Source organism: Melopsittacus undulatus, chromosome 8 (genome assembly GCF_012275295.1).
Source record: "Melopsittacus undulatus isolate bMelUnd1 chromosome 8, bMelUnd1.mat.Z, whole genome shotgun sequence".
NCBI lineage: Eukaryota > Metazoa > Chordata > Aves > Psittaciformes > Psittaculidae > Melopsittacus > Melopsittacus undulatus.
Window position 1 is genome coordinate 14,767,029 of NC_047534.1, and position 22,568 is coordinate 14,789,596.

Genomic DNA, 22,568 nt, shown 5'->3' on the forward strand with positions numbered 1-22,568 from the left:
CAGGAGGAAGAGGAAGGGGGAGGAGGGGAAGAAAAGGATACAAGCGAAGCTGGCCCAGATGACCATGGATTTCTAACAAATACCAAAACTTGTAGACTGAAATTTTCTCTGTTCACCTATAGAAGGTTCTTTGTACCAACACTGATGTAGGCAGATCTATGCAGATACCTTTCAAGGAAGCCCAAATACAAAGAGATTCTTCAAATTAAATTGTTAGTTCAAATAAGTAGCAAATAAAACACACTATTAAACAGTCTATTCAAATAAACTAAATATCCTCTCAAAAATATTAAGAGATGAAACCCGAAAACTGTGTTTGACATGCTATCAAGGCCCTTCTGTTTTGTTCACTGCATTCTGGTATATTCTCTGGATATATTCTGGTTGCCAGAAATGTCTTAGGTGTTTTACAATAATATACTATTATTTTGCAGCTTAAAGGAAGTAATTTTGGGTTTTACATTTGAGAATTTTCTTGGGGAAAAAAATTCCAAAGATGCCACCAGGAATGTCTGCAAGCAGAAAATTATGCTGAAGATCTTGTGCCCTACTTTTACAGCTCAGGAGTTTGCTGTGTTATAATTACCTATAAGCAGGCACTAGTTTGGAGACATTACATGATCTAACACAGACTTACCACCAGTTTTAAAATATTGTCTTGAAGTAAAGACATTTCTGGACTTCTCTTTTCAGTAACTGTAAGAACAGACACTTTGAAGAAAAATAAAACAATACCTTTGAGATTAAAATATATTGCTCTTACTGCAAATTATTAGATCCAAGTGAAGGTAAGCACCCCTCTCTCTTACTTAAGCCCTGCACCTTGAGCTCAGCTGCAACTGTGTCAAATCAAGCAAGCTAAAATAAACAAGAGTTTACCCACAGCTGAGTTACACTGACAATCAAGTTAACTGGAGAGGGTTTTCATTCCCTACAATTTGCCTATTAGTTACAGAAATTCTCAATCTCTTCAAAACTATCCCCCTTCTGCTTAGGAAAATTAAACCAAACATCCCACCCTTACAAGAGCCACTGTTCAAGTCTGCTCTCACAGTATTCCAGAGAATCCTTCATGCCTTACTTTGCTAAGTTAAGAGGGAAACTTCTGTGTGGACAAGAGAATGAGGAATAATACAATCACCTCTAAAATAGCTAATGAAATCTTTAGAAAAGAGAGTGGGAGCAAGAGAGCAAGGTTCATGTCACTAACACAGTGCTCCTCCAAGTGCTGAGACACAGCTCACGGCAGCTCTTGCAGCTAGAGCTTGCCTTTCTCACAGCAATAGCAGTGCAGGTATTAATATAAACCAGCAACACTCTATCCTCAGCACCTCACGCTCCCAGAGCATGGGCTCATGGGGAAGAGAAGCACAAGAACTTGCACCCGCTCGCTTCATTTGCCTCAGCAAGACTGATTCCAAGCATGTTTGTAGGCATTTGATAGCAGTCATTATGGCACGTATGTGTCAAAAGTATGAATACAGATTACAAGCCTAGTTCTAAAAATCTTTATGGATGTGCAAGACAACTGTATTCTTAAAATACATAGAAATTGACTTTTATGGGTAGGGATGGTCAAGTAAACACAGACTTGTAGGAGAAGGTCAGTGCTACATTTTTATTGCAGTTCAAAATACAAATGAGAATATCTGGAAGTTACGCTTCCCATAGCAGCATTAGTACAGCCAGAGGGACAGCCAGATATGTTCAACTGCTTCTTAAAAGTGGCAGAAGCTGGAAGTATTGTGTGTAATGGAATAGTGCAAGCTATTATATCAAGACCTGAAACTCCAATTCCATGAATACAGGTATTTGTGCACTAAGGCATTTATTAAACTACAGTTCAATTGTCCTTTCTTTTGCAGCACCAGCTGGAGGCAGGAGTATAACACCATACATGTGCTGATATCAGTTATCAGTAAGGGCAGAAATAAAAAGTTATAAAATTTGTGTTTCAGCTTTTCTATAAAGACACTGGACTGCTTTTCCAAGCCAGCTAGATGAACTGGATGGACACCTACACAACGCATATGGAAGACATGCAATTGATGACTGCACTCCATTTTGTATTATCTACAACAACAAAAACAACAACAAAAAAAACAACAAACCCAACCCCCCCATTCATCCCAACAATTTTTAAAGCAGAAAAATAGAAGCCCTCTTATGCATAGTGCAAATGTGAAGTGTGGATTACTGCATTCTGAGGACACGGCAATGCCAATGCCATGGCAATGGAGTTCTAAGATGTGTAAAGAAGCTTCAAGAGCAGCATACAAAGCCACGTGTGGATAAGGGAGTGTAAATTCTCGATACGAGAGCCAGGAGTCTGAAGGTACTCTGGGCACAGTTACAAGGCTGGTCTCAGAGCTGTGATTTTCACAAGTATTTTTTTTGTATCTCAGGAATAAGGACTAAACAGAGCAATTCCAGCTGTGTTTGTAAAGAGCTGATAATGGCAGGTAATGCAGACATCTGCAAGTGTCTCAGTAAAACACCTGAAAAACACCACGACTTATAAGTACAGTTTCACGCACTACTTATTGACAGGTCGCTGTGTTAATAGGTCTCCCAGCAGCACTACAGGACACAGGGGACTGGTGGATGAGCTGAACATGAGCCAGCAGTGCACCCTCCCGGTGGTGAAGCCCAACCGCGCTGCACCAGCAGAAGCACCCATTCCCTCCTTTAATACAGAGGGTAATTCTATTGATATGTAAGGAAAAGTTAAGTACCGGAACAGATTGCCCAAAGAGGCTGCGGTTTCTACACCCATAGACATGTCAAAAACTTGATCTGACAATCTGATCTGACTTTGATGTTAGCTCATCATTGAGCTAGGGTTGGGTTAGACAATCTCCAGTGAGTCCTTCAAACCTCAATTGCTCTGTGATTCCATCTTTATTATTTTGGAGGACGATGAGGGTCAAAAAGGAAAGCTGAAGGTAGTGGTAGATGCCAAGAAGATTTTATACTGAACTAATTTTTATTTTCAATGTTATTAGCAGAAAGAATATCGAAGAAGGATAATTTAACCATATATAGTACTTATCTTTTTGAAAAGGAAAGATTTGTTTTACATAACATTTCCAGAGCTGTTTCAAAAAGCACTGCTTTGTAGTAGCCCTTCTAGAAAAGGACCCTCACCTTTAGTGCTGCTTGGCTATGCATTATAACTGTCCATACTTCCATGACAATAAAAGACTTCAAGTTATGTCTTTCAGAAAGATTTCTAATGAGAAAATAGAAAAACTACATTTTGCACTATGCAAAAGCAGTATGGTTCAAAGACACTGAATATTCCTGTGCTTCTTCACCACTTGTGAAGGAAGCAAATCTTGTATTGTCACAGAACTAACCATGATGTTCTGTTTTAGAAAGTTATCACAAATACTACCATTATTATGATAGCATGTGGCAAAACATGCACCACTAAGTTTGAAACCAAATGCTCAAGTCAAGAAACAGTTCCTAAGTAATGTTTGGTCTGAGATCACTCAAACATCAACAGATACAAGCTGAATAAACAGCTAGTCTGTTCTCAGCATCTTCCAAGGATGCTGATGCACAGCAGGTTGGCACAGATGCCCCAGACACAGTTCTCATCTTGTTTCAGTAGGCTATTCCACATCTGAATATGCTTTAAGTCTGGCAGCACCAGCAACCAAAGCCAAGGAGCTGTTCATTGGTAGGCGACAGCAGGTGGTAAGATCAGCTGGAGGCAGAGCCAGTGGCCTTGTCCAGAGGGCATCTCTACAGCACAGCTGGGATTAGGATGAGGTGGGTACCATTTTGGTATGGTTTTGACAGCAGATGTCAGGTGAAGGCAGATCAACTAGGTTCAGAAAACATTCCAGTTTGGTTGGTTTCACATGCCCACCAATTTTCACAGTCTGTATCAAGCAACATATCTCTTTAGGTGGTGAAGGAAAACCTTAACCAAACTGAAGGAGAGTGCAACCATGAGTGTAGTATGGGAGGCAGTCTGAATTACACACTGTTCATTGCTGTTTTCACACAAATTACTTCAAAAGCTGCATGTCCTGCATTAATCACTGCATCATCCAAATGGGGGCATAGCTCCTATTTAGAAACCCAGAACAACTCTTTGTTTAAAGAGATGGCTCTTCATGTGACATTCACACAGTAGTTGTTACCCATAGAGAATATGGTAACTTTATCTAATCTGAGTCATTCCACTGAAGTCTTTAGCCTTATAGAGCATTACAGATGACTTCTCATTCCTGTGCCTTTAGTTTAGTTCATGTTTAGGACAGTTGAGCATCATATAACAACCACTTGGCACAGAAGTCACTGAACTGTTGTGCCACCTTTATGTTAGCCATGCTTGGTAGCCTACGAACAAGCAGGTACTATATACACACTTTGAAGTAAAAGTCATCTAAAACATAGTACCAGCATAATGCCACAGAGAAGGAAAACACCAGTTAGAGCCACACGATAAGGACATAAATGAAATTACCTTATTAGAATGCCAGAGAACCACATCCAGAAGCAGGACTGGGACTAGGTATTTTTTTTACATATCCAGCCATCTCAGTATATGACACTGAGACAAAACAGAAGACTTCAAACACTGACCAACTTCACAATCTAGCCAACACCCATGTGTTTCAGATAAAATCCCAACATTGCCTTGGAAGACACACCGTGTATTTGCAGTCCTTCTGCCTCAGCCTTCCTCCCTTGCCTTGATGACAGCACTGTGAATTCCACCTTTGACTCCCAAGAATTCACTCCTAAATGAATTGTTAATTCAGTGACATGTACAAGTTTCATTATTGCAATGTTCTGAACCCAGGTGCAAGACACTGCATATTGCAAAACCCAAGGTAAAAATTAAGGCAATTTTAGTCCAAACAATTCCTTCAGCCAATTTAAGCTACTGAAGACAGCTCTATTAGATTCTCTTAACACAGAGAACAGTTTTGATTTCCTCAGTGGAAATCTTAGAAGCCAAGTTTTAGCATAAAAATTTTCTATTAGCAGACTGATAACCCCTAAAATCAAAGACATTGGGATAATAATGACAATGTTAGCAAACAACGAAAATAGCATTAACTTACTGAGACAACAAAAATACAATTTATCTCATTTTCTAGAGGGTCCTACATAAAAGTAAAAAACAGATCTGTATCAGTAACATCCTGCATCTGCTACCGAGTGTGAAGTCAATTCTGTAAGGATTTCTGCCAGTGTTTCAGCATTGAGCACTGGCTGGGATCTTCAGATGTTCCTATACTGGCATAGAAAGTTGAGTGAAATAGAATTCCTAAATATACATAAAGCCAGCTTTATAAATATGGGTAAATTCATAAAGTAATTTAAAAGCACATGAAATAACTGCCTCTAACTTTGTCACTGCAATTACATTTAAGAGAGTAGCGCTGCCTGTAATGATCTTTCTATATAAATCAAGATGTCAAGGCTATTGTTAAAAAATCTTAGCTGTAAGTCAGCACTTGTCTTCTCCTTGTATTACATAAGTTTTAAAGGAAGGCCATTGAAAATACCGGGAGACAGATCTCTTATCCCAGTGGAAAAAGTCCTTTCCAGAGGTAAAAAGCTTCAAAAGTTCAAAGCAGATTCCTCAACTGTAACTAATCATTGCATCTTCCCAGCTTCTTTGTCCCCCTCAAGTTACAAAACAGCATATCTGGACCACTTTGCTTTTAGTGAGAGAGCTCTTTACTATTCAAGTACTGTTCAGAAGCCACTTATAATGAACAGCAGCATTTAATGAATAAGAAACCCTGAAATATCAGGCAATAAGTTACAATTATCATTTAAAAGCTTTGTGTGCTGGAAAACCACTAAATTTCCTCCCACACATGAACTGCCTCTTCAGCTCTCCTCTCTCACGCCACAGTGGGAGCTCCTCTTGGACTTTCAAGCCAAGCAGCAGCCCATGCCAAGCAGCTTAGTCCTGCACAGTGCTAAGCACCTGTTTCTGAAAGGACAGAGATCACTTTGCAAGATCCATTCTGCAGTGCCAGCAAGGGGGGTTAAAAACTGCTACAGTACTAAGGAACATGAGCTGGGTACATGAGTCACTTTTGTCATTCCAGAGTTTCACAACAAATTACATAAAGAGATGTTCTCCAACAAAACCATTTGCAGTTATCCCTAGAGTTCAGACAACCCCACTGTGGAATTTCATGAGCTATAGCAGGAAATGGGAAGCATCTGGCTAGCAAAAGTCTAATTTAATAAATATATAGAATACTAGAGCTGGTTGAAGTTTGCAAGACTACTTAATTTATAGACTATAGTCGGTCACAAAAGTCCAGCTTATTATGACAGCCCTATTAGAGGTATTTTCCTCAAAAATATTCAGGTCTATTGCTTGCTATTGCTCAGAAGTACCACAGAATATCTGCTTATAATTTTACATCTTACCCCTAAAATCATCTTATGGACCTACTATTTTAAGGTTGTTTTTACAGCTATATATCATATTCGTTAGTAAAATTGCTAAACTCACTAGCATTCAGTGTGCTGGAGAGTAAATTTCATTAGGACTGCTTTTACAATGCACAGAAAGTTGACTTTCAGGCATGAGCACCAAAATACTTCAGAATATCTGAGGAATGATCAATGAGGACACTGCTCTGCATATTTTTTCTTTTTTAAAGCACAGAAAGACAATTAGAAGCATCCTTTTGAACTGCTTGAAGTGGATATTCATGATAGAGATCAACACAGTGAAGTACATTAGACTAGCAAAAGTGTTAAAGAATTTTTCCTACCTTATCTGCCATTATCATGGATGCCCCACCATGAATTCCAAGAATTGGAATAGAAGTCTGAGATGAAATAAAATCCAAAATCTGAGCTACTGCCTCCTGATCAGTATCATCTCCAAAAACCACTCCATGGATCTTGGTGCCTGACATCAAGTCGCAAATGTGTGTTATGATGCTCTTAGGGTCAGTCTGGTCCACCAGAAGGGTCACCACATTGATATCAACAGTCAGGTCTGCTGACATTTCCCTGGTCCAGAGAGCTCTGATATCTCTCTCTGTGATAGACTTGGTCCTTCCCAGAATCACTGCAATGTTCAGTACAGGATAACTTTTCTCCGCTCCACGAACAAGATCCAAAGGTGCCAGAAGAGCTTGGAGTACCAGGAGAGCACAGCCAATTTTCCTCATCTTTGCCAGCTTTATCCCCTGTAAAAGCGATCACATTGTATGAGAAAAACAGCAAAGAGTTAAAAAATACACACTGTTATATGTGTATCTCCAATGACGGATTTAAACAGAAAGCTTCTGGACACAATGCAAACTTCAGCAGCTTTTTATAACACATTCTTCACCTGAGTTTCAATTCAAGCCTCTTAACATCCCCACAAGAAGTTGGCTTGCCAGTGGCAGTGTTATAAGGGGTCTCCCACAAGCAATGCAAAAACTGTAGCACAAGTTCAGAGGAAAAGCCCATTAAAATTCTTCCTGGATGGCCAACAGAATTATGATGACTGACATCATTAAAAAAAGACATTATCATCCTTCTCTTTAATCTTGCCGTCCTAAAACAGGTAACACACAAAAATCTGTTTTCCTGTGTCCTGAACGTCTAGTTAAAATTTAGTTACAGTATAAAAGGAAGAGGTGCTTTAGCTCAGGATGAGAGAAGCAAGCCAGAGGTCTGGTGGAAACCCCAGTCCATATACTCCACACATTTCACAGCATCCCAGAACCATGCTGTTTCATTTCTGAAGATCTCTCCTGGACAGCTGCTGCTGAAGCAAAGTCTACTGTATTTCTGGAACAGATTCAGAAGCACAATATTCTATCTGAATTATTCTCTCTCCTCTTACGTGGCATTCACTTGAGAATCTATCTCAGAACTGCTGATCTCAGACACAAAGTTGTTCACTGGTGCTGAAGGGGAGGGTGTTCCACAAATGAGCATCACTGCATTGGTTTACTTCACATCTTCATGGAATCTCTGTAGGGGGTTGAATATAGACAGAGTAGGATGGGGAGGGAGATGAGCCATAGGACTGATGTGGCTATCTGAACTATCTGAAGGACGGAGAAGAGGGAGAGCAGGTCTGACGCCGCAAGATCTCCCTCGGTGTCTGCGCCCTGGGGGATTTCCACCCACACAATTGGCTCTCTACTACCTGCAAGAAGGGAGTCCCTGTGCCACGAAAGCCGAGCTTGTTGCAAGGCGTCACGCAGCAAACCCTAGCAGGAATGTCCAATCGGGGGAAGTTCTCAGCTCTCCCTCTCATCCCGCCAGCCCTTTCTCCACCATCAATCAGGGTCCTCTGCTGCTGAAACACACACCAAGATAAGGGCTTGCTGTAACATCACCTCCTTTTGGGGCATACTAGGAGATGAGCACTTGAGAGCCCGTTTAACTGCACATCAGTGATGCTATGCTTCCCATGCCATTGCACTGCGGGCCAGGCTCCCGCCGCCACAGCACCAGAGGTGCTCGGAAAGATGTTAGAAAAAAACACACCCGAGTGCCAGCAGGCACGAAGCCTCTTCAGCTTCCTGCCGAACCCGAGAAATAGTAATTACAATAACAAACAGCACACAGACACACACACAAACCCCCTTTGCCCGCCCCGGGCACAGTTCTTCCCCCGTTATCCCCCACCCCGCCGAGGGAGAGCCCCGGGCAAGCACGGCCGCGGCCCTATGGCGCCCCCTGACGGCCGCGGGGTGTCTTCCCACGTACCCAGCGCCTCAGGAGACGGAGCGGCGGCGGGTGCCGGTGGTACCGGTAGTGCCAGTGGAGCCGGTGCTGGTGGTGCCAGTGGTGCTGGTGCAAGGCATACCGCGGCCGCGGGCATGTCGCGCCCCTCGGTGCCCGGGATCAGGGGCGGCCTCCGCGCCGTTGGCCGCACGCGTGGTCCCCGCCGCAGCCTGCGAGCGACATGGCAGCGCGGGAGGGCAGCTAGGAGGAGAGGGACGCAGGCAAAGGGGGGCTGGGGCGGGGGACGGGACGGGACAGGGGGAGAGGAGACGGTGGAAAACAGTTAGTCAGGTTGCGATTTGACAGGGGAAAATATATTTCAATTTCATGTGGAATGCGAACGGAAATAAAGTGACTAGACTAAAAAGTGTCGTGCCCCTCTACACAAACGGTTGGAAATTAATGCGAGCTCTTTCCCAACAGCAGTGCCCATAAGCCCGCAGCCGTCCGGGAAACGTCTCCCTCCCTATCCTTGGAAATCCTGGGCTCCCAACTGCCAGTCTGCTCCCAGGAGAAACGCACGGCTGTGAGCTCTAACTGAAGAGGCAACCAGCCTGGAAAGGGCAGCTAGAAGCGAACTAATTCACACGATCAAGGGCAGTTTTCTCGACAGGTTCAAACCAAGCACAGAGCAGCTAGACCCGTGCGAGGTAAAGCTCTTTTTGATCCTGTAACGGACCAGATTAATTCCCAATTTAGCAGCAGCAAACCCTGGGAGCCACATTCCAGCAACTCCTGCCACAAGACGCTCGCTTTTTGATTTTTCAGTCTCTATATCCAATAAACATGCACAAAGATACTTCTCCAAGCGTCCCCTGATCAAAGGCAACCGGCGTTCCCTGCCCGGGACCCCGGCACGGATCGCGGCGCGGCCTCTCGGCAGTCCGGTGCGGAGCCGGGCGGTACTTACTGCATTCGCCCTCCACATAGTTCCAGTTTAAAGATCCTCAAAGTCATTTCAGTAGATTCCTTTGCAAACAACGACGTGGAAAACAGGTCGCTTAACGCCTGGATTTCATCCTGCAACTTGTTCCCACCGCAGTACACGCAAGCCCGGCAGCTCTTCATCGCTTGAAATCCCGCATGATCAAGTTTTAGCAGAGCCACTGCAACTGCGATATGCTCTTGACTTTTGGCAGGAGGCATTGCAGCGTCTTCATCGCTTTTCCCTTCCTTTTTTGGGTTTTTTTTTTTTTTTTCCCTTTCAAATGGCAACCGCGATTCCTCCGCGGCCGCAGGTCTCCAGGACGGCAGCCTCGGAGCCTCGCGCTCCTGCCGGGGACTGGCAGCGGCGGTCCTGGAAGAGCGGCGGGTCCACCCGCCGGCTGCTGCGGGAAAAGGGGAGGGAGCTGCCCGCGCTCCACTCCGCACAGCACCGCACAGCACGGCACGGCACCGCTCCGTTCCACCGCCCCCGGCCCCGCCGGGGCGAAGCTCACTGGCGCCTCGTCAAACTGAGACCAGGAGCGGGTACTTTGAAGGCTCGCTCCCCCCGCCCGCCTCCCATGTTCTGCTTCCACGAGCACCAGCGGGTGAGTCAGAGCCCGGCAGCCGGGAAGGGGGTGCGGATCTGGGGGAGCAGCGAAGACGCCAGGGCTGGGGCAGAAGTGGTAAACTCGAGCGCGTTTCCCACGTTAGCAGCCCCAGCGAAAGGCTGCTTAGCCCGGGAAACCCCAGAGTAATCTCCTTTCCCTTGATGCAGAGGCTGTCAGTCAGAAATCCCTGCCTTGGGGCTCAGGGGAATCAATGTGGAGCAGCGGCTTCCACACTAAAAGCAGCCCTAGAAAGCTGCAGACTGCAGCTAAACATCACAAAAACACTCTGTAGAAGTTGGCTCTGTTTGCGCACCCCGGCCGTTTCATGACCCACTCTACCCCCCCATTACAAAGCACCAGGCCCGTCTCTGCTTCTCCCGCTGCCCCGGAGTCACCCTCCACACACACCGCCGCCTCCCCGCTCCCCTTTCCCATCACCCGGCTCCCGCTGCCACAACTCGTTTGGTTTTGCACTAATGAATTCACCAGCTAACTGCCGCATAGGTGATGTTCTCTTTGTGCTCCATCCTTTGCCAGCACATGCTTTTATGCTGAGTACTTCCGAGTAAGGGCTATTGACACATTGTAACAGAGCCACTCAACGAGGTATTTGACCAGAGGAAACCTTTGGGTTCAAATAGGATAAAGCCCAGACTCAATGAAGTCTGGTCTTCATTACACTAAGATACAGAATACCAAGAACACACTCTCAGAGGCATTAACAATACATCAGCTTTCAGGTTAGGTATAACGAAGAAGTTCTTGACTATGAGAGTGGTGAACCACTAGAAAAGGTTGCCCAAAGAAACAGTACATGCTTCATCCTTGGCAGTTTTCAAGGCCAGGTTGGGCAGAGTCTTGGTGTAGGGTGAGGTGTCCCTGTCCATGGCAGGGGGCTGGAACTAGATGATCTTAAGGTCCTTTCCAATCCTAACCATTCTCTGTTCTCTACTGCTCTTGTCAGTCTCTTCAGAATTTCCCAATAGGTCTATGCCTTTGTTTTTCCTTCTTTCAAAGATCTAATCTCCTAACTTATTTAGAGATTACTTCCTTAGACATTGCATTAGTCTTCTAAGCAAAGGAATTAAACAGCTACAACTGTCATTTTTGTTTTAAGGTTTGATGCTTTAATGCATCTGTGCATTTCACCCTTGATAGACACTTTTCTCCTGTAGGCATTAGTGATGTATGTCACACTACTGGAGATGGGGCTGCATCCCATCCTGCTGTAAGGGTTATTTCAGTGTTATCATTCAGCAGATTTCTTGAAACAGCAACAAAAACAGGGATTGAAGATCCTGAAATGCAAGGGAAATTCACAATGGCCAAAAAAAAAAAATGTGGCTCTAACATTAGCATATATTTAAACTATTAAAAGTGACATGGTGCCTTTGGAGAACACTTAGTACACAATATGTTGTGTACAACACACTGACCAAATTTAATGATTCAAAGAACCAAGAGCTAAGTCTTCTACTTTCAACAGAGCTATATAACTTTCAGTAATCTAAATTTAGACATACTTTAGCATTATTTCAAATATTTTTCTTCATTTACTCTCACACAAGTTTGTGAAATATCACATTAAAATTTTGTCCAAATTAATTTACAAGTTAGAATCACAATATAACCTATTAAAAGTTTGCCCAAACACATAGAGACCAATCTTGGCAGTACATATGCAGTCTTCACCAAATTGAAGCAGATTACTGCCCACACAGTTGAGTGCATGCTGCAGAATTAGACTGCTATTTTCATAGACATCCGTAGTCCATTTCTAGGTATATTCACACTGTTTAATTTAAGATAAAAGAGAAGAGCTGCAAACATGGTAAGAAATTAACTTCACTCAGCAGAAACAAGAAAACAGAATTTGCATTCAAGTCTCTTGAACTTACCCTTATAATTTGGGTGTAAAAAAGGAACATGCACTTCAAAAGCAATGTAACAAACACCAACATCCTTATACTTGGGAGATGAAGTTACCAATTCAGTAATTTAATGGAGAACATTTTTTTCTGAAAGGCAGATGGATTGATACACAAGTGATTGCCTTCTCCACACAAACAGCTGCGCACTTATCTAGAAGAACCTACCACACAACTTCAAGGAATTCGGAATCCTGCACTTCTGAAGATACTTCCCAGCTGGGATTTCTGTACCTCCTGCCTGCTACATAAACACATATTTAGAGGTCCTCAGTCCCTTCCAAAGCAGCATTACATTACAAAAAGGTTTCAATTTTCTGAAAATTACCTGTTGCAGAGTTTACTTCAACAGAAACAAGCAGCCAAATTACCCAGTCCAAGCAATGTTTTCCAAGGAGGCAAGAGAGGCAGGGGTCTGGTCGTCAGGTGCAGAGCAAGTTTCTGTCTCTGTTCCTGAGCTGTTAGTGACACTGCATTTGCTACTTTCTCTCTGTTCGCTTTATTTTACAAACTGTATAATGCTTATCTCAGATGTGTTAGCTCAATTAAAAGCCAGATCTAACCCCCAGATTCAGGAAGACTCACTCCGTCTTCCTCTTGCTCTTAGAAAGAGAAGCATTAAGTAAGGAAAGTACAATCACCCTTTGTAAAAAGAATTTGTTCTCATGCGATTACACCAGTTAGCCAAGAAAAATACTTCAACACATTGGCCATTAACTTACTGCCACTCCATTTTCCATAGAGATAGTCTTTGTTGAAAAAGTTTAAGCCACAGCTCAAGAAATGTCTAAAACTAATTGCAGCTCTACTCAGTAATCCTCGCTACATGGGAACATCATTACACAAGACTTTGTACATTCTGTGAAACAGAGCAGTAACTGGCTGGGTTAAGGGAGAGAAGCTTAGTTCAAATTCATTCCAACTTTTAAAATGTTTCTAGTTCCAGCAATAACTCTTCTTACATTTAGGGAATATTTCTGTAGCCAGTAACAATGTATTTACATGCCTCTTATCTGACACACATATCTGAATTTCCTCTACCCTTAGAAACCTCTCCAGCAAGAACCACAGCAACACTGATGATAATTTTTCAGTGCCACATAGGATCAAGTCTGAAATGAAACCGCTTGACTCAACAAAAACTTAATGCATCACAAACTAAGATACAGTAACATAAACTTACTCTTGGGGGGCAGCAAAGTTACATACATGCAAAAGGAACTCAAAGTAAAAATGGGGAAAAAACTCTATTGTTTCCCAACTCACCAAAACATTTGGTCACAGATGGCCCTCTTATTGAAAACTGGCTTAGTTCCTCATTTGGCAGTGTTCTTCCTTGCACAATTTATCAAGTCATGCATGAAATGATGGCCTGAAGCTACTCTCCTTTTTGCAAAGGACATGAGCTGGCTGCCACAGAAAAAAAGGAGGCAACATCACTGAATGGAGCTTGAGGCTGTTACAGCACTTCAGCTCCTCTGCAAACAACCCTCAGCAGCAGGGAAGGAACACCCCAGGGGCAGTTCAGCCAGAATAACTGCTTCCCATCTCAGTTGTGACTATCAAGAGTTACTCGAGATTCACCAGGATCATCTTTGCTTCTTTTGTACTCCATTCCCCATATCAAATTAGCTTTATTTCCAAGCTCTGCTATGCCGTTCCCAAGAGGAATTCTCTTTCTCTAGGAAATCACCAAATTAGTCAAATCTAACTGAGGGTCAAGCCAGAATTTCATCATGAACTCTTGTACTTTTTAATTAAAGCTTCTCTATTAACAAAGGAATCTGTGTCACAGCAATGTTGTGCCAGTTTAACCATCCCATTACACATCCAACTGCCTGCATGAGGTCTGGGCCTCAGGGAATCAAATCAGGTGTAAATACCTCATTTAAGACTGCTTCTCTTCCCTCCCTGCTCTCCCCCACTCAGAAACTGAAATAGAAGAATATTTCTAATAAAACCTTCTAGGAACACCAAAGAAAATAGCTGACCACAGCATAGCCAGTACACCTTGCTCATTAATACCTACAGCAGTGGAGGAGCAGTCAAAAATTGCAGTATGATCTCCCAGTCCTCACTGAATTCAGTAAAAGTGGCAAGCCTTTATGAATCAGGTTTTTTTAAATATTATTTTAGGCCTTCTCTTCATTCACCCCTTAAACCATATAAATCTGTCCTTTCTGTATCTATTTCTGGACAGCATGTTGGCCCTCCTAGCCAAGTACTTACTACCCTTCCTTAGTTTATCTAAAGGATGTTCAGATTCAAGTCTATAATGACAGAAGCAATTTTGCTTTCACCTCACATAGAACATTCTTGATCTCCCCATTTGAGCTTGTCTATATGTATAACAATATTACATACTCAAAAAAAGCCCCTATAGCTGATGTATATTTTCAAAAGTTTTGCCAAGATTAGTAGCATTCTGGTCTTTTGAGGAAAAAATACATCTTTCTAAAGCCTAACCCCTTGAATAAGTTCACATGTATTAGGTATTCAAGGGGCTGGACAGATTTGTAAGGCTTGAAAATACTTAAATACCTGATGAATCTTACAGACAGGACAGCTACCAGTCTTACTAATATTAGTATTACTCGTAAAATAACCTTTCATGAAATATCCTGAGGTTTTCACTTAAGATTTGATTCAACACAAAGAAAATTACTACTTATGACTGATAAGAGACAGCAGCAACCTCTCACACATTGTTCATTGGTGGTACTTGCTTGCTAAAAGAAAGCTGCGCTGAGTGGGAAGCACCAAGATGCCTACACTGCATCTGCTTCTCAGTGCTCCACTAAGCAAAATTTTGCTTAGGGAGTTGAAACTCTTCTAAATCCAAAAAATCAAATTTAGTAAAGGTCAATGGAAGCTTCTGATCAACTCAAAGTTACCTCAGCTCTAGCTAGAAGATATTTTTAAGTTGAGTAGTATTTTGTTCTTGCATCCAACCCATTTCTCAATTGTAGGCACTAGCTTTAAGTGCTAAAAGCTTATAAGACATCTGAGCCAGTAGGAATAGATCCAAGATAGAAAAATCCCTCTTGAACTTAAATTACAGTTCCACAGGATGAGTCAGAGCCTTCTGTTACTTATTTCTGCCATACATGTTACATGGCTTTTGTTCATATACAGGAATGCTATTGAGCTACAGTTATCATGGTGGTTCTTGGTTCTGCACAGTCTGCTCTTGCTTCAGTCAACATAACCCCATTCTTTGCTTCCCATGGAAACTAAGCCTCTTTCTTTTCCCTGCTCAAGGAGAATTCTAGGCTGCAGTGTTTTCCCCACCAACTGTGATTATAAGTAGATCTAATTAGTTCCATTCTATTGCCTTTTCAAACCTTGCATGGCTTAATGGGAACAATGAATAAACCAAATGGGCTTTAAATAAAATAACATACACATTTATCTCCTACCTAAAATCCAGGCTTAGTTTACCAAGACTACAATTTCTAGGAACTGATACACAAATCAAGTACTATAGTTCTGGAATCTTCCCCCAGGAAAAGCAAATGCTATCTCAGCTACCTCTAAACTTTTGCCTGACAGTAGCTCTTAAACCTGAAAGAACAGGTTTCTGCTTCTTATGGCAGGGGAGGTCAAGTTAGATTGATTTCTTTTCATCAATTCTACAGGATAAAGGGGAGGACCTTAAGAAGGCTAGGTGGATTTGCCAGGTTAATAAATGGTTAGAACAGTGGTGCTGTAGTCAGGGGTTTGGGTATTTAGAACATGGGACTCAGTTTGGGAGGCCAGGTCTACTGGAGGCTGGTGGAGCTGCTCTGACAATGAAAAGGAAGAGTGGTTTTAGTAGAAGGCTTGCCAGGTTGGTAAAGAAAGCTTTAAACTAGATGTGTTGGGGGAGGGGGGCATCATTCCATCCCAATACTCCCAGCCAGTTGCCAGCACCTATGATAAATGCTTGGAGCAATGTAGTGATATTCCAGCTGTTCCACCCAATGAGCTGGCTTCATTTGGAGCTCAGCTCAGATGCCTCTATAAAAATGCCCGTATTATGGGGAGCAAACAAGAGGAATTAGAGATGTGTGCATATCTACGGGGATATGATATAATACGCATCAGAGAAACATGGTGGGATGGCTCCTATGACTGGAGTATTGGAATGGAAGGTTATAGGCTCTTTAGAAAAGACAGGCCCAGCAGATGGGGAGGGGGAGTTGCTATTTATGTTAGGGATAGGCTGGAAAGTATGGAACTCTGTCTGGGGACAGGTGAGCAGTCAACAGAGAGTTTGTGGGTCAGGGTCAAAGGCAGAGCAGAGATGGGAGACATTACTGTGGAGATCTGTTGCAAACTGCCTGATCAAGAGGACTCTGTGGATGAAGCGCTCTATAGACAGATAGGAACAGCCCCACACTTGCAGGCCCTTGTTCTCATGGGAGACTTCAACCACCCTGATATCTGTTGGAGGGACAGTACGGCCTGGCACAAGCAATCCAGGAGGTTCCTCGATTGTGTGGAAGACAACTTCCTTCCGCAAGTAATAGAGGAGCCGACAAGGAGAGGTGCCCTGCTTGACCTCATGCTCACCAACAGGGAAGGGCTCGTTGGAAATGTGACTGTCCAGGGAAGTCTTGGATGCAGTGATCACGAGATGGTTGAATTCAAGGTCCTCAGGACAGTGAGAAGAGCATGCAGTAAGCTCACTGCCCTGGACTTCAAAGGAGCAGACTTTGGCCTCTTCAGGAACCTGCTTAGTAAGGTTCCATGGGATATAGCCCTAGAGGGCAGGGGGGCCCAGGACTGTTGGTTGATATTCAAGGATCACCTGCTACAAGCTCAGGAGTGCTGCATCCCAGGTAGAAGGAAGTGCAGCAGGAGGGCCAGGAGACCTCCTCGGATGGATAAGGAGCTGCTGAGGAAACTTCAAGGGGGAAAAGAGGCTTATAAAAGGTGGAAGCAAGGACAAACAGACTGGGAAAAATACAGGAATGTTGTTTGGGAAGCTAGGGACCAGGTTAGGAAAGCTAAGGCTCAGTTAGAATTAAACTTGGCTAGGGATGTGAAAGATAACAGGAATGGGTTCCATAGGTGCATTGCAAATAAAAGACAGAGTAGGGACAACGAGAGCCCTCTTTGGAAGCTGTCAGGAGAACTGGTTACCCTGGATTTGGAGAAGGCTGAGGTTCTTAATGACTTCTTTGCCTCAGTCTTCACTGGCAAAGGCTCTGACCGCACCACACAAGTCTTGGAAGGCAGACACAGGGATTGTGAGAATGAAGACCTTGGGCCCACTGTAGGAGAGGATCTGGTTCTAGACCATCTTAAGAACCTGAACATACACAAGTCCATGGGACCTGATGAAATCCATCCGTGGGTCCTGAAGGAGCTGGTGAATGAAGTTGCAAAGCCACTGGCCATCATATTTGGAGAATCATGGCAGTCAGGTGAAGTTCCCAAAGACTGGAGAAAGGCAAATATAACCCCTGTTTTCAAGAAGGGGAAAAAGGGTGACGCAGGTAACTACAGACCAGTCAGTCTCACCTCTGTGCCTGGCAAAATCTTGGAGCAGATTCTCCTGGCAGACATGCTAAGGCACATGCAAGGTCCTGGGTGTCACCCGGCATGGCTTCACTAAGGACAAATGACACCTGAACAATTTGGTGGCCTCGTACGATGGGGCTATGGAACTGATGGACAAGGGTAGAGCAGTTGATGTCATCTACCTGGATTGTGCAAAGCGTTTGACACATGACATCCCACATGACATCCTTGTCTCTAAATTGGAGAGACATCTATTTGATAGATGAACCACTCAGTGGATAAAGAACTGACTGGATAGCCGCACTCAAAGAGTTGTGGTCAATGGCTCAGTGTCCAACTGGAGACCAATAACGAATGGTGTTCCTCAGGGATCAGTGTTGGGGCTGGTCTTGTTCAACATCTTTGTTGGTGACATGGAAAATGGGATTGAGTGCACCCTCAGCAAGTTTGCTGATGACACCAAGCTGTGTGGTTCTGTTGATACGCTAGAGAGAAGGAATGCCATCCAGAGGGACCTTGACACGCTTGTGAGGTAGGCTGATACTAACCTTACGAAGTTTAACCGTGCCAAGTGCAAGGTCCTACACCTGGGTGGGAGCAATCCCAGGCACAGCTACAGGTTGGGAAAAAAGGAAATTCAGAGCAGCCCTGTGAAGAAGGACTTGGGGGTGTTAGTCAATGAGAAAATGAACGTGAGCCAGCTTCAGTGTGCTCTTGCAGCCCAGAAAGCCAACCGTATCCTGGGCTGCATCAGCAGGAGCATGACCAGCAGGTCAAAGGAGGTGATCCTGCCCCTCTACTCTGCTCTCGTGAGACCTCACTTGGAGTATTGTGTGCAGTTCTGGTGTCCTCAACATAAAAAGGACATGGAACTGTTAGAACAAGTCCAGAGGAGGCCACGAGGGTGATCAGGGGACTGGAGCACCTCCCATATGAAGACAGGCTGAGAAAGTTGGGGCTGTTCAGCCTGGAGCAGAGAAGGCTGCATGGAGACCTCATAGCAGCCTTCCAGTATCTGAAGGGGGCCTACAGGGATGCTGGGGAGGGATTCTTCATTAGGGGCTGTAGTGATAGAACAAGGGGTAATGGGTTAACACTTGAACAAGGGAAGTTTAGATTGGATAAAAGTAGGAAGTTCTTTATTATGAGGGTGGTGAGGCACTGTAATAGGCTGCCCAAGGAAGTTGTGAATGCTCCATCCCTGGCAGTGTCCAAGGCCAGCTTGGACAGAGCCTTGGGTGACACGGTTTAGTGTGAGGTGTCCCTGCCCATGGCAGGGGGGTTGAAACTAGACGATCTTAAGGTCCTTTCCAAACCTAACTATTTTATGATTCTATGAGGAAGGACGTGTCCTGGGTTCAGCAGCAGCAGTCACTTTTTCTCCTTCTTGGTAGCTGGTGCAGTGCTGTGTTTGACTTTCAGGCTGGGAACAGTGCTTATAGCAAGTATGTTTTTAGTTACTGCTCAAATGTTTGGTTTGTCCAAGGACTTTCTGAGCCTCATGCTCTGCCAGGGAGGAGGGGAGGCCGGGAGGAAGCAGAGGCAGGACACCTGACCCAAACCAGCCAAAGAGGTATTCCATACCATAGCATGTCATGCCCAGGAGATAACCAAGAGTTACCCGGAAGGGCTAGGGCTTTGGGGGGTTGGAAGAGGTATTGGTCAGTGCTCGGTCAGGCAGGGTGGGGTGAGTTATGGGTCGGTGGCTGGTGAGGTGTTGTGTTCTCTTCACTTGTTATTTCTTTTATCATTATTAATATTATTATTGGTAGTAGCAGTAGTGATTTGTGTTATACCTTAGTTATTAAACTGTTCTTATCTCAACCCATGTAAGCTACGTTCTTTGGATTCTCCTCCCCAGCTCTCCAGGAGTTGGGGGAGAAAGGGGGGGAGTGAGTGCACGAGCTGTGCAGCTTGGTTTTAAACCATGACAGGAAGGATAGAGGAATTTTTTCAGGTTGCTAGAAATACAGGAATTGTTTGTTCTTACCTACCTGCAAGGTAACTCATATGGAATTAACCCTTAGGAAGAGACATGACTTTTGCTTGGGATGGTTTCCGTACTGTCAAAAGTTACAGGCTTAAATAGGCCTTTTCTCAGAAAAGTTACTGTTGACAATCCTGGGTTTTTTTGGGGGGAACAATTACATAAGCAGAATCCTCTAGAGGAGCATCTGAAGGTATTTCACCAACCTATTGAAAAAAAGCCCAACAACTGGTCCCAGACCCACTTTCTGGAATTAATATAAAATTGATTAATTTTTATAAGCCAATTAACTGGAATCTCACTTGGCAGACAGGCTCTCACACAACTATTTCTGTTCCCAACAGTCTTTTCTATAACACAGATTCCAAAATAACTGTGATATATGTAGGAGCAAGAATATTTTTCTTGTCTGAGCCTGCCAGATCTTTCATCCGCAAAGATCAGGCAGGTTTCTTTCTGTCTTGGTTTTAGCCAGAAAGCTAAAATGCTGGGAGATGATAGCCAAAACCACTTTCTACTTAGACTTTCTTTGCTAAGTGGGAAACAATGCACTCCTCCAAGGTACAGGCACTGAACAAGGGTTCATGAGCTACTGGATCTGTATTTACCTTGTATTGTGTTTATCTTCACATACTGACCAGATTCCCATACTGAAATCCACAGAATGTATTTGCACAGGAAACAGCACATGGTTCTGCAGTACCCCATATTGAAGACACTTAATATAAACCAGCTATTTCAAGCAATTTTGAAACACGTTGGGTTTATGTTAGTTTTTCAGTGTTTGCATAGGAGAGAATAACTGTTTGATATATTTCATGATTCCAAGTTCTCCTTGATGCAAGCCTGAAAAACTTGAAACATCTTATTTTTCACCAACTGACTTTTCACCTTCACTGATTATCAACATTGATCCTTGAATGCAGATGTAAGAGCTATTTATCTTAGGCAAACACTTCAAGGTTCAAAACCAAGATGAAAAATAGACAGCGTATTTAAACTCTGCAGATTTTCTAGCCTTCATTGTCACTTCTTGCCACACTGAAGCAGTGCCTCAAGCCTGCATTTTCTGTCTGGTTTCTTGATTTTTAAGTTTTTAGCTCTTTTATCTCAACTTCTCTACAACAAAGTGAACATTGTCACATGTATAGCTGTAGAAAAATAAAAAATTTAGCATCAATTTTAATGAATTATAACCTTCTACTCGTTCCTCCACACATCTTATTAGCAAATACATTACTTAAAGAGAAGCAATGAAAATCTGAGGACCATCTGACTATCTTTGTGCAGAAGTCACCCTCCCAGAGCAAGGTAAGACATAGATTTGCCTTCTGTTACATCTTCTTTTTTGAAGTCTGAGGTTAGTTTGAAAATCGCAAACCAGAGCAATGTATATGAAAATATGGAACACCAATAATTACTGTACAACTTAATAAGTATCCAAGAAAACATCTTTTTCCTTTCAAGAACAATGTACAATCTTGATCCAAAAGAGATGTCCTCCAAGAACCTTAGTGGGGCATATTCTGAAGAAAAAAACCCACTCAGCTGTCCTCTTAATGACAGAGACGTTGGGTTAAGAGATCACCTAAATGATCCATATACAAATCTCATTTCCAAATACACCTCTTCAAGCACACAACATAATGTATATTTTGTATATCACATCAGACAAGGTTGCTGAATAACTGACAATTTATCTTTCCTCCAACCAATCATAACAGGTCTATGAAGGTTTAGTACTTTTAACATGGTACGCTTTTATATTTCTTTATTCTTACAGGCTTTGGGATAATATGCTTCTTACCTTGATTTAAGCCTATGTTTTATGTGTGAATTGTTAACTCAGTGCAGTGAAGCAGTGACAGGTCCAGTACCTGCCCAGGTGCAAGAGCACTTCTGTAAACAAAAGTGTATTTTGCTCCCTGAAGTTCAGTTAACTGCCAAGTTAAACCTCATCTCAAGATGTCCCACATGACATCCTTGTCTCTAAATTGGAGTGTCATCAATTTGATAGGTGGACCATTCGGTGGATAAAGAACTGGCTGGATGGTCGCACTCAAAGAGTTGTGGTCAATGGTTCAATGTCTGGCTGGAGACCAGTAACGAGTGGTGTCCCTCAGGGATCAGTGTTGGGACCGGTCTTGTTTAGTATCTTTGTCGCTGACATGGAAAATGGAATTGAGTGTGCCCTCAGCAAGTTTGCCGATGACACCAAGCTGTGTGGTTCTGTTGATACGCTAGAGAGAAGGAATGCCATTCAGAGGGACCTTGACACACTTGTGAGGTGGGCTGATGCCAACCTCATGAAGTTTAACCATGACAAGTGCAAGGTCCTACACCTGGGTGGGAGCAATCCCAGGCACAGCTACAGGTTGGGAAAAAAGGAAATTCATGGTAGTCCTGCAGAGAAGGACTTGGGGGTGTTAGTCAATGAGAAAATGAACATGAGCCAGCAGTGTGCTCTTGCAGCCCAGAAAGCCAACCGTATCCTGGGCTGCATCAGCAGGAGCGTGACCAGCAGGTCAAAGGAGGTGATCCTGCCCCTCTACTCTGCTCTCGTGAGACCTCACTTGGAGTATTGTGTGCAGTTCTGGTGTCCTCAACATAAAAAGGACATGGAACTGTTAGAACAGGTCCAGAGGAGGGCCACGAGGATGATCAGGGGACTGGAGCACCTCCCATATGAAGACAGACTGAGAAAGTCGGAGCCGTTCAGCCTGGAGCAGAGAAGGCTGCATGGAGACCTCATAGCAGCCTTCCAGTATCTGAAGGGGGCCTACAGGGATGCTGGAGAGGGACTATTCATTAGGGACTGTAGTGATAGGACAATGGGTAACAGGTTGAAACTTAAACAGCAGGGGTTTAGACTTGATA

At 43.6% G+C, this 22,568-nt stretch overlaps 1 protein-coding gene across 1 annotated transcript in view; it reads right to left on the bottom strand.

The window, feature by feature from the left end:
• Nucleotides 1-9,661, bottom strand: part of GRIN2A (glutamate ionotropic receptor NMDA type subunit 2A) — a 169,105-nt gene extending 159,444 nt beyond the window's left edge. Inside the window, exons 1-2 of the mRNA XM_005150701.4 lie at nt 9,644-9,661; nt 6,771-7,193 (exon numbers count right to left, since the gene is read on the bottom strand). Of these exons, the coding sequence (XP_005150758.2) occupies nt 6,771-7,193; nt 9,644-9,661 (441 nt within the window). The remainder of the gene's footprint in view (nt 1-6,770; nt 7,194-9,643) is intronic.
• Nucleotides 9,662-22,568: the final 12,907 nt, after the last annotated feature.